The sequence below is a fragment of the Hydra vulgaris genome, chromosome 13, assembly GCF_038396675.1.
Source record: "Hydra vulgaris chromosome 13, alternate assembly HydraT2T_AEP".
NCBI lineage: Eukaryota > Metazoa > Cnidaria > Hydrozoa > Anthoathecata > Hydridae > Hydra > Hydra vulgaris.
Genome location: NC_088932.1, coordinates 43,315,568 through 43,332,239, shown reverse-complemented (window position 1 = coordinate 43,332,239; position 16,672 = coordinate 43,315,568). Strand labels below are relative to the sequence as shown.

General features: G+C 28.0%; 1 protein-coding gene across 2 annotated transcripts in view; it reads left to right on the top strand.

Annotated features, from left to right (window-relative positions):
- The window catches only part of LOC136089514 (uncharacterized), a 91,899-nt gene extending 76,886 nt beyond the window's left edge, over positions 1–15,013 (top strand). For both annotated transcript variants that reach the window (XM_065815560.1, XM_065815561.1), the window contains 3 exons: positions 8,794–8,890; positions 10,160–10,209; positions 14,611–15,013. In XM_065815560.1, coding sequence (XP_065671632.1) covers positions 8,794–8,890; positions 10,160–10,209; positions 14,611–14,789 — 326 coding nt within the window. In that variant the 3' untranslated portion in view covers positions 14,790–15,013. The remainder of the gene's footprint in view (positions 1–8,793; positions 8,891–10,159; positions 10,210–14,610) is intronic.
- Positions 15,014–16,672: the final 1,659 nt, after the last annotated feature.

Here is a 16,672-nt window from a genome sequence, read left to right as displayed (position 1 = left end):
TATATATATATATATATATATATATATATATATATATATATATATATATATATATATATATATATATATATATATATATATATATATATATATATATATAAGTTTACATTTGTTGTCGTAGTAAATAAATTACTTTCACAAACACAAACAAGGTTTCTGAAAGAAGATCGAACTGATCTTATCTTCAGAACCTTTTACAAGCATGTGTATATAAACTATATCAAAACATAATCAGCAAAATAAAACGTAGTTAACAATAAAAGATAAAAAGAAAATATAAAAGTACAATTAAAAAAACCTGACCACATCGTCCATTAAGATAATTACATTTTTTAGTTTATATTTGAAAATGGGAAAAGTAAAGTGCAAGTCAAAATTGGAAAAAACTATTTTATTCCAAAGATAGGGTGCACCATATGCAATCAAAACTGGTTAAACTTGGTTCGACAAATAGGCTTATGTATAAAATTATTGTTTTTAAGTGTATATTTATTGGTTTCAAACAAAAGAGATCTTTAAAAACGGGTAAAGATATGTCATTTTTTTACATATACATAAAGCACAAAACATTAAAAACATTAAGCTCATAAATATTGAGAACTTTCAATTCAATAAAAAGTGGTTTGGAATGAGTATATCGATCTGCAAAGTATATTAAACGGATTGCAAGTTTCTGACGGCGACAAAAATATTTTAACTTTTTAACTTTTTTCAGTGCTTCCCCATTCAGAATTTCAGAATTTCAGAATTTGAAAAACCAAATTGTCTAGAGTTTAAGCATATATTTATATATAATATACATATATATAATTTCAGCGTCATTGAACCACTCTTTCCATGCCCTCAAAGCACATGTTTGGAAAAAAAAGACCCAAAAATGAACAAAAACGGATTACTTTAAGTGTCTTGAGGGCAAGACTAGCATAAATACTTATAATAATTTTTTTTTCCAGGTTTTAGATAAATTTATGTATTTTTGATTAAGAAGGTATGGTTTTTTTCTTTCTTTTTAAAAAACAGTATAATTTACATTTTAAATTGGCTAAAAAAACGTTTATTACGTGGTGCGGCGTTGTTTTTATAACTTTTTCAACAATAAAAATCAAACTTTTTAATTTAGATTCATAATACAGTTTGCAAATGTATATATTTAAAATAAGAATAGAATTACTCATTTTATGTACGTTTATTATTTGTAATATTTTAATCAGAATAAAATAAAATAATCCTCAAGTTATCGCTACAATTTATTAATTTCTCTTCAAAAACTAGACTTCGCATTTTTTTTACTTTTTTGCAAAATCTAGAAATTTTATTGCAAAAAATGTTCCTTATGTGCAGTATCAATGATATTCTGAAAAAACTATACATGTGTCAAAATACCTTACATCATTAGTAAATACGCGGTTATCAAGTGGTCTTTAAAAACAAATCATAAACAATTAAGAAGTAAAAAGGTTTTTTCAAATTTACCAAAAGTTTTGATGTTGTAACATATCTGGATTTTGCATTTCATGATTTAATATTTCTTATTAAATAAAAAAAAATATTATAAATATTTAAAAAGATTTCGTAGAAGTTTCTTCTAAAATTATTTAATAATTCTTTTTTTTTTTTTTGTTTGTGTTTCGCTAAGAAAAGACTATCAGATAAACTTTTTTTGATAAGGCTAATGGAGCTTTACCCAAAAATCCTGAAAGCAGAGCGAACTCTGTCAACTGATATCAATCTGATCTCTGTCAACTGATATCAATTTTTTCTCTTCGTTGTTGTAACGATAGAGCCAGTCTTTTATTCTCTCGATAAAGCCAGTCTTTTATTCTCTTTTCAATTAAACCACTAAAACTAAACATAAGGCAAAAAAAGTCACCTACCAAAGGGGCCAAGCTTGGTGGATCTTATTCAGTACAAGCATTTTTTTCTGCTTTCTGATTTCTTTCTTTTTTTCTATTTTTTTATTTTTAAAGTGTTTAGTCTTAGGTATTTTAAATGAAAGAATTGCAGCTGCAACCTTTTGTTTTTTATGCGAAGCCAAATCCTCACCCAATAGAGCTTGTGTAATTATAATTGAGTTTTTTCCTCACCCAATAGAGCTTGTGTAATTATAATTCGCTTTTAAAGCGAATCAAGCACAGCATGAACTGCTTTTGGGCTCCAACAAATATTTCTAAATTGATGCATCTGATAGCTTTAATATCTAAGTTGGGGGCCTTTGACACATTATTTGATTCTAAATACCACTTGGCATAAAAACAGACCACAAATGCCACGATAAGTTTGATTTTTTTAATGAGATTATTTGTTACTTTTTGTTTTATCAACTTGAAGTTAAGTTGATAAAACAAAAGCTGCATTTTCAGATACTATATTGCTTTACTAAGAAAACGGGCATGATGGTTAGCTCCAGATTTCCTGATTTTACCAACAGAAGATGATAGATAAATCACAACTAATTCAGCCAGCTCTCTTCTATCCTCACGTTCATCTTCTCCTGCTATTCCCTCTTTCTTTAAATATGTACTTTGCAAAAGTTCAAAGTAATCTTCAACAGCCTTTTCACTTATACTATCACTCACCTCCTTCCAGTAAAACTTGCACTGTTTACTTTGGGCATAACTAAAATTAGGATGTTCAAATAGGCTCATAAATTTTTGAAACAATAAGTTTTCTGGTCCTGTAGTCAACTCATTTGTTGTATGTTTTCAAAAACGCACCATTCTTTATTCTGTTATGTGATGCCTGCATGCTAGTTTTAAAACATATGCATTTAAATCATTGGATATCTTTATGATTGAACCATTTTTGATCCCGGTGTTGCTTGGAGTTGTATCAAAACAAAGTCCTCCTACTTTTGATTTAAGTTTATATTCCTTTAATAGGTTCATAATACTTGTATATTGATCCTTGCCAGATGAGGAAGTCAAAGAAGGAACACCTAGTAGGTGTATTTCATTCTCAATGTTCACAAAAATTGCCAGCCTATTAATATTGAACTTTTTTACTCCATTAATTTTATAAAGAGTTTTTCTTTCAAAATGTATAACACATGGATAAGTAAAAGCTTCTATTGCATTTTTTACATCTTCTTTTGGAAAGGTTGGCATATTTTCATTTGCTAATTTAATTTTTTTAAAGGCTGTTGATTTATTGCAATGTATATCTGTACGTCCAACACCAGCTTCAGTTAAAATGGCACTTGTCAATTTTTATAAAACATTTAGCAAAGCATCATTTAACGTAGCCATTATGGGGAACGTTCCCGGCATACACATCTATTGGAATTTCTGCTGTTACTATACAGTTAGATTGAGATGGTTCTTTTTGATAATAGTTACTAGGCTCAAAATAAGAATCATAAGATGAATAAGAACTCAAATCGATTTGACTTCAATTTCATAATTAGATTTTGTTGATCGCACGTTCTTTGTTCTATTTTTCTTTTTGTTACTCTCTGCTGTCTACGAGCATAAATAATATTAGTTATAACATAATATTTTATAAGAAAAATATCACTTAATACTTTTAATTTTTTAGATTTTTACTTTTCTACAAAATTTCTTTTCCTCTATGTCAAAAATAAGCTTTTTTTCTCCTTACCGATCTTCCTAAAACATCAAGTCTTCGAGCTTATCCTTGTCAGATCTTTTTTTGTCGGTCTTAATAATGTTCTTTAAATCTGGCTTGCCTACCCAAATAACCTTTTTTAAGTAATTCTCAAATTTTTTCTGATTTGTTCAATCTTTAGGAGAGCCTCTTTTTTCATTTTTTTTTTTAAATTAGAATACTGTTTGCCAAGTTTAAAAAGATTTTTAATAGTAGAAATCAAATCCTGAAATCTTTAAATCCTGCCTTTATCTAGGTTTTTTTAACCTTAGCTAAAACACAGTTACAATCCAAATTTTCACATCTATCAAAATTTTTACCAAGCGAGCACGTAACCAAGCTTATTTTTTTGGTGGTTTTAGGCAGTATAGATTGCAGCTATGTTAGATGTTGTAGAATATCCATGCCTGTTGGAAGTTGAATATTTAAATGCATACTTGTTTTTGTTCATTATTTTTTATTGAGATAATTTAGATCACTCTCTCTCTTAAGTATATAATATATATTTATCTAAACCCTGAAAAAAAAAATTTATTATAAATATTTATGCTAGCCTTGCCTCAAGAAACTTAAAGTAATCCATTTTTGGTTCCTTTTTTTTTCCAAACTTGTGCTTAGAGGGCAAGAAAAGAGTGGTTCATGGGCGCTGAAATTTTTTGTTAGTAATTTTAAACATATTAGCTTTAAATCTAGACGGTTTGCTTTTTCAAATTCTAAAATTTTTTTTTCTGAACACCCCTATTCCCCATGCAAGATTAGCATAATTTAAATACTATGAATTACAGAGTAGTAAAGTTGAATTAGACTTTTTTTACATAAATATGATCTGGTTTTATATAAAATTCCAATACTTTTTAAAATGTTTGTACTAATATAATTGATATGGTTTTTCCATGTGACGTTTTCATCAAGAAAAAAACCTTAGAACTTTGTTACATTATGTCTTTTTATTTCAACACCATCAATAAAACTTTTAGGCAAACTTTGGGGTAAGTAAGCTTTTTAGAGACTGGGTGGAACCCAATTTGTTTTTTTAATCTTAAGATTTAGTTGCATTTAAACTATTTGGATATACTTTTAAGTTCATAATTTCTAGTATAGAAGAGTTTGTAAATGTTATTATCGGAGAAGAATACGTTAGTGTCATCAGCAAACATGATACTCATTAAATTCATATATATATATATATAAATATATATATATATATATATATATATATATATACATATATATATATATATATATATATATATATATATATATATATATATATATATATATATATATATATATATATATATATATATATATATATATATATATATATATATATATATATATATATATATATATATACGTATATATATACAGTATTGGACAAAACATTTGCAACCAACATCGAACATTGCTAAAAAGTGTTCCTAATTTTACATGTCTTAAAAGCGAAACGAACTATACTACCACAGCAAACAGTTCAGGAGTCTGGAGTCATAGCATGCCATGACATTAGCAATCAGCTGACAGGTGACAGCACTCAGGCAAAATTTCGTTGACAAGTGCCATTTTGCAGCGGTCAAAACAAGTGCAACTTTTTTGGTTTGTTTCATTTTCTTAAGTCTGGTCCGTGTCAACGTCATGAAAGTTTTTTAACAATTAAAGGAAGTATCCAGAAGTTTCCAGAAGCATGCAGAAGCTTCCAGAAGTTTACAGAAGAAGCATCTGGAAGCATCCAGTAGCATCCAGAAATATCCAGAAACATTCAGAAGTATCCATACGCATTCAGAAGCTTCCAGAAGCATCGAAAAGTAGCATCTAGAATCTTCCAGAACAGGTTCACACAGGTTCATTTTACTATATAAGAGACATGTAAATCGACATGTAATTCAGTCAGTATATGGAAGTCAATCAGTCAGTATTATCAAGACAGTTTATCGAAGTGAGTTTTATCAAAGTGTTTTATCGAAGAACATCAATACAAGAAGTAAAATACAACAAGTGTTTAATTACATCAATACAGTCCACATCCAACCAAGACGTTGTGTTCCACAGAGCATTATTGTATCATCACAAGGTAAATGTAACACGGTAAGCCTTGAGAAGCGTGATTATTTATTTTTATTATTTTTATGACTTTAAGTGCAAAAATGGCTCCCGACAGTCTTGGATTGGAACTAAGAAAAAAAATTATTGGCGATTACGTAAGTGGAATGTCACAAAAAAGTATTTGTGATAAATATCGCGTGAAAAAAATGGACCGTATCAAGACTATGTTCCAAATATCGTTCTACGGGGAAGTTGGCAGCAGATAACAAAGGTGGAAGACCGCGTTCCACCACTTCTAGACAGGGCTCCATGATCGTCAGATCCGTCAAGAAAGATCTCTGGATATCATCAGTCGAGATACAAAAGCAATTAAAGCTGCCTGTATCGGACCGAACAATCTGACGACGTGCTGTTGAAGCCGGATTGTTTTCTCGACGCCCTGCAAAGAAAACCGCTGATTTCACTAAAAAACCAGAAGAAAAGACTCCTGTTTGCTACATCTCATATTGACTGGAATGTGCAGAAATAACGAACTGTCCTGTTCAGTGATGAATCGAAGTTCAACATCATTGGGAGCGATGGCATTTGCCGTGAACGTCGACCGGCCGGAAAACGCCTCGATTTACGTTACTGCCATAAGACCATGAAGCATGGTGGAGGCAATGTAATGGTCTGGGGGTATATTTCTGCTAACGGTCTAGATCCAATACATCGAAACGATGGAATAATGGACCGTTTCATGTATAAAAATATCCTGAAAGATGTTATGTTACCTCATGCTGAATGGAATATGCCAATAAAATGGGTTTTTCAGCAAGACAACGATCTGAAACACACTGCAAAAGTAGTCAAGCAGTGGTTTCAAGACAACCACCTATCGGTGATGGATTGGCCGCCTCAATCTCCGGATCTCAACCCTATCGAGAACCTGAGGGAGATCGTCAACCGCAGAATTAATCGTGAAGGTGTTTGTAATAAGGACCAACTGTTTGAACAAATCTAAAAGGCCTGGGCAGCGATTCCACAAAGTTTCATTGATCACCTGATCGAATCTATGCCTCGAAGATGCAAAGCTGTGATCGACAACAAAGGATTCGCCACGAAATATTAGTAGCGAAATACAGCTTTGTCAACATTTTATCGAGATGCACTTGTTTTGACCAGCAGGAAATCAACTTTTTTTAATCCTTTTGATTAATTTATTAATTTTCGTGTACATATAATGAAATTTGTGATGAATAAAACTTGAAGAACTTTGTCTCTAAACAGTTACATAGTGATTTCTCTAAATTGAAAAAATGCAGCACTTTTATATAAAGAAACTAAGTTAGCATTATTTGGTTGCACTCGTTTTGTCCGATACTGTATACATATATATATATATATATATATATATATATATATATATATATATATATATATATATATATATATATATATATATATATATATATATATATATATATATATCAGTGATGTCAAAGAGCTGGAATGGTCCGTCATGTTACGCGGCAACTTGTATTTAAATATATATACGAACTCTTAGTCTGAACTTGATATCGTTTCCTGTTTATAATATTATTAAAACTTTAAGATTTAATAATACATTTTATTAAATAGTAAAAAATGATTGTTCATCGATCGCCGCTATGCGACTCTCCTAACTCTAACTCTCTCTCTAGATCGATTATTGTCGAGCACCACTACGCAACTCCCATTTACCCAACTACCATATGCAACTCTGTTTTATATATTTCTCGGACGCTAGACGCGTCCAAGTTTGTGATACAAATTGTTTGATAAACATCGTTTCTTGGGGTTTATGTCAAACGTTTTATGCATTGCTTAACTCAACCGTTCCGCTTGGTTGGTTTCTTTACAACCAAAAACAAAAAGGCAACATTGGGGAAAAAATCAATATTATCATACTTTTCAATTTATATCTGCTCTGGACATAAATTGAAAACTATGATAATATTTTTTTTTTTTCAATGTTGCCTGAGGAATAAGTCAAGGTCAGTTTCTTTGTCGGACTGTAGATTAGTATAATCATAAAATGTGACAATAATAACACGGTGATTTTAAAATTTAACATCTCATTTTATGATTTTATTGATATAGTCAGAGCTAGGTGAGCATTTATACAAAGTTAGAATGGACTATGAACTCTGTTAACATGAGCAGTACAACAAAAACATGAAAGGGGCTACACTTAAGAGTTCTTTTGAGGGACTCTTAAAGAAACTGATTTGCAGTACATTTGTAAACCTTGAAAAAAAAATTTTAAATCATTTGTTCCTTTAAACCAGATTTTGACCCATTATTTACTATGAAAGCATTTTTTTTTCAAACTAGATAAACAAATACTTAAATTGTATTTATTTTGTCACAATAAAAACCCTTTTTAGCATTGTATTTATATGTTGTACAGACTTTTTCACCAAATTACACTAGATAAGCAATTTTATTGAAAGGGGCCTAATAATATTTTAAGTCACCCTTCAAAAAAATTTTGATGTATTTAAGTAACCTCATGGGACAACTTTTTTGCACCAAATTGTTTTTATAAAATTAGTAGATTGAATTACTAATTAGATAAAAAATAAATAATTGATTAACTAAGAACCTAAAGCTAATAAAAAAAAGGTAAAAAACTGAAAATTACATTTTAATGGTGTTGGTAAAGAGAAAAACATTAGCTTGTTTTCAAATAAGGGAAACCAAGCTTTTAACATATATTATGCAGTTTATTTTTTCTATTTTAAAAATAAATACATAAACACATCTTTTTTTCAAAGAATGTATATTTTCATAAATTTTATGTGATAAAAAAAATTTAACTGATGTATATAGTAATGTATTTTGTAAAGTATTTTGGTACTGTAGTTTATTTTAAGTTTAATTTTCAATCAAAATTATCAAAATTGTTATCAAATGTTTTTCTGTATTTCTGCATCAATTATCAGATTAAAACAATTATAAGTTTATAAAAAATTATTATAAAGTAATTATAAATGTTTTACATTTACAGCTTTGTATACATCGCTAGATGCCATTGTCTAGATAATTGAATTAAATATCAATAAGTTTTATTTGATTTAATGTCTGAAAATAAAAAGAATCTAAGAGTTTTATTTATTTTATTAGTAGTCAAAATGAATCCAATATCGTCTTATAACCAATTAAACCAAACAATTTTACAGACTGAAACATATCAATTTGTGTGCACAAACATGCAGAAAAGGTACAGTTATGCTTTTTTTTTACTTCCGTTATTTATTATAATAAATACAAAGACTTTAACAAATCATCTATAAAAATTACAAATATATTTGTAAAGTGTTTATGTTTGAAAATTAAAAAAATAAAATAAAAATAAAATTTTAAATATTCTTCTTTTCTTTTTCTCTTATTCTTTTGTATTTTATTTTTTTAATAATTTAGATAATTTGGGATCAAAAACTAAATGTTTTTATAAGTTTTTTTTTTATTTTTTATTTGTACAAACCTACGTTTTATAATAATATGGTTATTTTACTTACTTAAAAAAATTATTTTAGCACAACCCCCTGTTTTAATCCTAGTGTGTCTTGCACAGTTTAATTTTTAATAACAATAACTCATTTAACCAGAAAGTTCAGACCTTCTTCAATACCAATTTCACTTAAAAATAAGCTTGCATCAAACCAAATATCTTGTGGTTTTTTGCCACTACCCTAACCTCTGCACAATTGGTGTTCGAGAATACTTTATAATTTCTTGTTGGCATGTTTTATTTTCAAGCTGTAATTTGTTAAGTTAATCGTAAATGTTTTTTATCTTAGCATTTACAAAAGAGTTTCTATAGTTTACAAAAAATTTTTTAAAGAGTTTCTTATTTTGTGTTTTATGTCTTGGTAACTACTAATTGATTAAAGAATAATATGCGTAAATGTTCTCGGTTCACATGAATCTTATTTTGCAGTAGTGGTGTAGATGTTAAAATGATTTTACATCAAAGTTCGACAGGTTGATGCCAACTACACCACAAAAGCAATATCAGTAAAGAAGCAATAAAAATTATTTTTACAACTTTATTTTAAGAGGTGTTGTTTGGAAAAAATTTTACTGTTGACTAAGTTACTAATACAATTATAGCCAATTTAGTATATTTTGATAAGGGGAGTAATTATTTATCTTAAATAATATGTAATAAAAATAAGGAAGTAATTTTTATTTTCTTCTAATTTTTAAATACCATATCATTTAAATACTTGAAAAAATTAACTGAACACATAACTTAAAGTTTGATTAAGTATAAATAATGCTATAATGGTAAGAATTGTATAAAATTTTAAGAGAGTAAACAAAAAGTTAAGTGAATAAAAATAAAAAATTTTTGTTTTATACGTAAGATTCAACTTTTTTTTGTCATGAATACTTTGATTTTACGCTTTCTTAAGAACACGCAGAACATGGTTTGAAAATATTTACTATTCATACATAATTTTTAATTAAAGTTTATTTTTGTTAGACAGCCAAGTCCTTGCTATCAGCGTGAAATCTCAACAGGGATAATTACATGTAGGTTTTTATTAAATATTTTTTAAATGGCTAACGCTTTGTTGATATTTATATTGATTTATTTTTTTTAATTTAATTTTGTAACAATTGTTTTTACATTCATTAAAAAGTAAAAAAAAAAAAAACTGTATTATATATAAAACACGGGTATTGATAGTATTATAAAGTAAAATTCCACAGACATGGACTTTCCAACAGAAAAATAAAAACTTTTTTAAAATGTTTTTTTTTAAAGCAGCAACAATAACATTGATAAAGAAAAAAAAATAATCAAAATAGAAATATAAAGATTAATTATGACATTAATAAAAGTAACAAAAATAAAAAAAAATTATGAAAATAGGATTTAAAATAACAGCAATTAAAAAAAATATTTTTGTTTCTGTATGACTTATCAAGGCAGCCAAAAAACTTAATAAAAATCACTGTAATACAGAAATTTATTTTGCTTCGATTGATAATTTAAAGGAATTTGCTTTATTGTTTAGACCAGTAGAGATTGTTTTAGTGTGCCAAGATAAGAATGCCAAAGTGCTGTTGGTTACCCAAAAGCTAATCTAAAAACTTTCAAAAAAGCTAAAATCAGCAAGAGATTTGAAGTGAACTACTGCTACTTCAAGACATTATATTAGGTTGAATTACAAACAGTGTGAACTGTCATAGCAATACAATAACCAGATCTAACTCTGTTGAAGTGGTTAACTTGTTTATTGATGGAGGACCAGATGGAAACAAATATCCAAAGTCAATGCTGTTTGTAATTTTCTCACTTATTTTTGTATTCTTTAACAGTTGCCACAAATGCACCTCACAAAGTGCATTTAATTCAGTTGAACGGAGAAATGATTTACTACCTTGTCAGCATTGAGGACTAATTTAGCCTTACTTTAATTTAAGGATCTAATTCGGACTTTTCTGGAAAAACAATTAGCTTTTTATTGAAACGAGAAAATTTTAAAAATTTGCTGAAACGTTTTTATGTATAATAATAAATTTAAAACCTACTTAGAATTTATAGGTACCATGTTCATAAATCGATGACAAATTAGTATTTTAAAAAAGTTAATAATGGATTACTGTTTATATAAGATTAAGTCATTGTAAGCAGTGTTTTAAATGTTTTGACGTAACTGCTTTATATAGCCATAAATAATATATTTCCAAAGTTTCAAATAAACATTTATTTTAAAATTTATAGTCCACTTATTGACTCACAATTATCAGTCGCCAAAAAATTTATTGCAAAACATTCTTTTTTTCAATCTATAGACTTTGCTCTAAATATACAGTTTTATCAACTCTGTCCTAGTATTAAAGACAGCTTTCAACAAGTATAAAAAAAGCTTTACACAAACATCAAAGACAACGTTTAATGATTATCGAAGACAATTCTCAACTAGTTTCATTGACAAATTTTAAGTAGTTTCAAATAAAATTTCAACCAGTATCAACGGCAACTTTTAATTACTATTAAAGACAGCCTTTAACTACTATTAAAGACGACCTTCAACTATTATCAAAGATAACTTTCAACTAAGATCAAATACAACTTTCATTAATTATCAAAGACAACTCTTAACTGGTATAAACACTTAGCTAATATCAAAGAAAATTTCAACCAGTATCAAAGGCAACTTTCAATTACTACTAAAGACAAACTTCAACTAGTTTCAAAGACAATCTTCAACTTGTATCAAAGATAACCTTCAATAAGTATTAAAAAAAACCTTCAACTAGTATTAAAGACAACCTTTGATTTGTATTAAAGACAATCTTTGATTTGTGTCAAAGACTCCCTTCAACTAGTATCACAGACAACATTCATAGTAAAGTGTGTAAAAACTGCAACATATTATATATTTAATTGAATTATTAACTTTTCTTAAAAAACTTTATTCGAAAGTTGAGAAATCCTGATATCAAAAGTCGAAAAAAAAAACTGTTTGAAAAAACGAAAATAAAGAAAGTGCTTTTTTTCCGAAGGTGATTAAGTGGCGAAAATATTTCAAAAACAGCAGAATCGAACATTATTAAAATAGAAGTGCTAGTGATTTCCAAAAAGAACAATTAACTTAAATTTTTTCTCTTGCATAACATTTTATGAACCTATTTAGGAAAAAAACTTATTTTTGACAACGAGCGAATGTAGGGTCTAAAAATATTTTTTATATTGTAGTTCGCGAGCAAGCCGTAACTGTGTAATAGAAACATTTTTTACTAGATGTTTGACTGCATACCTTGAAGTCTATTGTTCAATAGGAGAAAAATTAAAACTAACCAAGGTGCATAAGAACATACTCTAAGACCTTGCAACACATCCACAAAAAATTTTTTTGCTTTGATTATCATTAGAAAACCTTTCCTCATTCAAAAAATGTAAACGACAACTTTTTTTAGTTGGGGCCTGGGGAGAAATCACATATTTTAGGGGAGTTCCCAGGAATTTTGTTGTTCAAGATAGGTAACTAAAAGGCATGGTGCATAATCAAATTTCTAAAGTGTTAAAACTGGTGCCAAATGAGGATGATTTGCAAAAAGTTAGGGTAATTGGAGCTAAACAAACCACGCCCCGACCCGACCGGACCCAGCCGAACTGCCTTCTTCCTAGAATTACATCTCCTTTGATCGTAAAAGTTCTTATTTTGTTTTATCATAAACTAGATCAAAATTTATCGACAGATTTCAAATTTCATCAAAAAATCTCTTTTCGTTAAAGATTTATAACTATGCGAAACTTAAAATTATCCCCTGAAAAAACTTTAAATGGTCTCAACTTTTAAACAAAAAACTTTTTTCAATGTTATTTGAAATCTCGTCAATGAATTTTGATCTAGTTTAATATAAAACAAGCAAAAAATTGAAAAGTGTTATTAGGAAACATACTCTAAGGGGAATTTGGGGGATCGTTTCGAACACCACAAAACCATGCCCATGCCCCTATATTTAGATTTTCAGAAATGTTTGTGATAGATTTATCAATTTTTTATTTTTAAAGTTTTTAAAAATATTTGTTTAACATTGAAATTTACAGATGGATAAGTAATTTTCATTACATTCTATTTAAATTTTTATTGAAATAAAAACAAAGCAAACCAACCTTTAATTATTAACAATTAGTAAAAGCCAGCAGTTGCTAATTTTAGCAGTTGCATAATAACTCCTTACATGAGTTGATATACGAACTGAAAGCATGTATATAGCCATTATATTGACATTTCATTTATATGACCAATATATTATGCCAATACTATCAATCCATATGAGAAATTTTTCTTTGAAGTATTCATTTAAAATGCCTAAACATGCAAAAGAACAGTGATTTTGTTAAAAAATTTTGCAAATGCTGCTTCAGGAAAGGCAAGGATTTAAGACCAATAAATAATGCTAAAACATCCTATTTAAGTCTAAATAAAAAGAAAAATGACTACTCAAACCTTATCAAAACTATAATCTGGAAAGGTTAATCAGCAGATAACCCTAACCTTCCTCCATGCTTTGCTCAAAATGTAGAAAAAGGCTTGCAGGGACGGATCCTTACTTCACTATGCGACCGTGTTATGAAGATAACTATAAATATATTAATGTTTAATTTACTTCAGTTAAAATTTAGTTTCTCTATTTTAGTTATTATAGTTGCTATACATATGCTATAAAATTTAGACCTGAATACCAGAGTTATTAGAGGGAGAAAATGTGAATGTTTTATTTGTGAAAATGGACGCAAAATAAAAAGGAAAAAAATCGGTCCCTAAGGTTGAATATGTGTCTGGAAAACTTGTTAATCAAGGCGCAGATGTTTCAAATAAACCTGCAGAAAGACTAATTTTTCAAGATTGCTCTGCCCAAGTGGGGCAAGGAGTTCCACATCCCTGTACGAAATTAGAAAGATAAAAGAATTCGACTGCCATTGTAAAATCAACACCCCAACTACGCAAATAAAAGTTCTGTCCAGCTGTATCAAAGATTTTAGCACAAATGACTCAGGGAACACCTTAGCTTTAAAACTTTTGGTCCGAAGCTATTCACTGTTTCTTTCGGAAAGACTGAAGTTAAGAAACTTTTCTTTTCTTTAGATAAATTGAACAAACTTCAATTAAAACTACATTCCAGGCAAATAGGAGATAAATTAATACTAACTATAGTTTTATTACCTTGATGAAGGTCGAGATTAAGTAGATTTTACTTGTTATTTTTAATTAATAAACAAAAAAATCAATAAATTCTATCCTTAAGTCCTATGAGATAATAAAAAAAATTATGTAGATAAAAAAAACTATTTTTTAAACACGAAACAACAATATCAAATCAAGCTAATATTTTATTTTATTTTGTTTTTTTGCTTTATTTTTTTGCTTGTACTTTAACAGCTTGTATAGTATTATTTTTTAAAAATTTTTTTAGTTTATTCAATTCGATTGTTGAATATAATTGGATACGATTCTAGCAACCAAGTTATATACGGACGCACGCATAGGGGCAATGTTATTGAGATGAACCTAAATAAGAGAAAGCCTTATATTATAACTAAAGAAAGATGTTCTAAAATAAAAGCATGCCAGTCATTTATTAGTGAAAATTGACATAATTAAAATGTTTCTGTGAATATCTACAACTGGTGTTCAACATGAGAAACTTTATGTTTATTTGTCAACTTTAGTTAAAAATATATCATTTCGCACATAAAAGTATAAATGCACTAACCATTTAAAGTAATAAACTTTTGATATTAAAGTTTACGTCACGAATATGATTAAGAAATGTATATGCATATATTTTACAAAGATAGATTTTATACATATTTATAGATAAAGTCTTTTTACTTTACGTACAAGTTTGTAGCATTTCGTTCTTTACGTGGATATAAAATGCTTTTTTTTTTTTAGCCTAAAGAATTTTATAAACTGCATTAATTGAACACTTTTAGTTGCAAAAAGTACTTTTGTTTTCTAATTAAATAAATTTTCTATAAATTTTGAGACATTAGCCTAATAATTTAATAATGTATAAAATGACAATTAAAATGACAAAGAACAATATTTGTAAGTATGCATTTTGTAATTATTCTAAATTGTTTACCGCATTGATGAAACATCAGTGATGAGACTCAATTGAGATTAGTTTATAAAAATGCGTTTCTTCTTAATGTTAAAGTGAGTTGGTGTTTATACATGAATAACATCTGGCAACAGCATTTCAAGTATTTCTTTATTTATTTTAAGTACTTTTATAATGCAGTGCTGCATTATCCAAAAGCAAACTTGGCCTTTGCAAGTCCTCAAAAATTAGTTTTTTTCCGAATTTTAAAACATTTTAAATTTATTTTTCCGTTTTACTAATATCTTAATAAGTTTGATTAGAAGTCAATGGTAAATTATTAAACTTTGTGCAAATAATATTTTCATAACATTTATGTTTATTGATTTTGTACTTCTTTATTGCATTTAAACATATTGAGATATTTCTGTGCAATTTTTTATCTATGAATTTTTCATTAGTTATTCTTGCAATTTTTTTCTTAGTTTTTCTTACAAATACCGATTGTAGCGGTTGCAAGCTAAAACTTCGTTAAATAGGCTCAAATTGATTGTCCTTTAGATAACAAATTATAATTTTCTGACCAAACTAGGATATTTGTGTCATCTAAACTAAAGTTGTAAATGCAGCATACAATAATAGCTAGTTTTTGACAAAATTAAGTGTTACACCTCGTTCTTTCTGACGAGAAAACTCGTTTTATTTTCAAAGCCAATAAATATCCCTTTAATACAGAGTATAAAACACTTCTTATTTTAAACAAGTTTTATAGTTTTGAGGTATAAACTGTATAAAATAGCAATAAATCAACATGACGAGGTTGCTTAATATCAACAAAAGGCTTTTATATTTACAATTCAACCTCACAGTATTCGTTTATTGTTATTTTATACAGTTTTTTAAAATGAGAATTTAAAACGCTTTCAAATTAAAACGTGTTTTAATGTTAGTATGAATGTGGTATTAAACTGTTAAAGTAAAAATTTGTAATAAAAAAACAATTAAACAATACTGTGAATTTGTTTTGCAAATATAAATGCTTGTGTTATTATAAAACAGCATCAATATGTTGTTGTTTTTGCTTTATTATAGAGTTTATAAAAATAAAAACTAATGACGACTAACACGTTTTGTTTTAAATGCGTTTAAAGTAAAACGTGTTTTTTGTCAGTATGAATGGGGTATTATATTACATATTTACGCAGAAAAAGTAAAACTAATCCTTTCACTAATCCTTTCTAATTACTTCATAAAATCAAATTTTTTAGAACATTTGAATGATAGTTGTTGAAATATCTTAGCAACTTATAATTAGATTAGTGTGCGTATTTACCAAACTTTCGTAACTCTAGCGTAGCTCAGCTAAGGTTACAGAAAACGTACGTTCAGCGTTGTTTTCGTAACTATCTGGTATTCACCAATGTTTCGC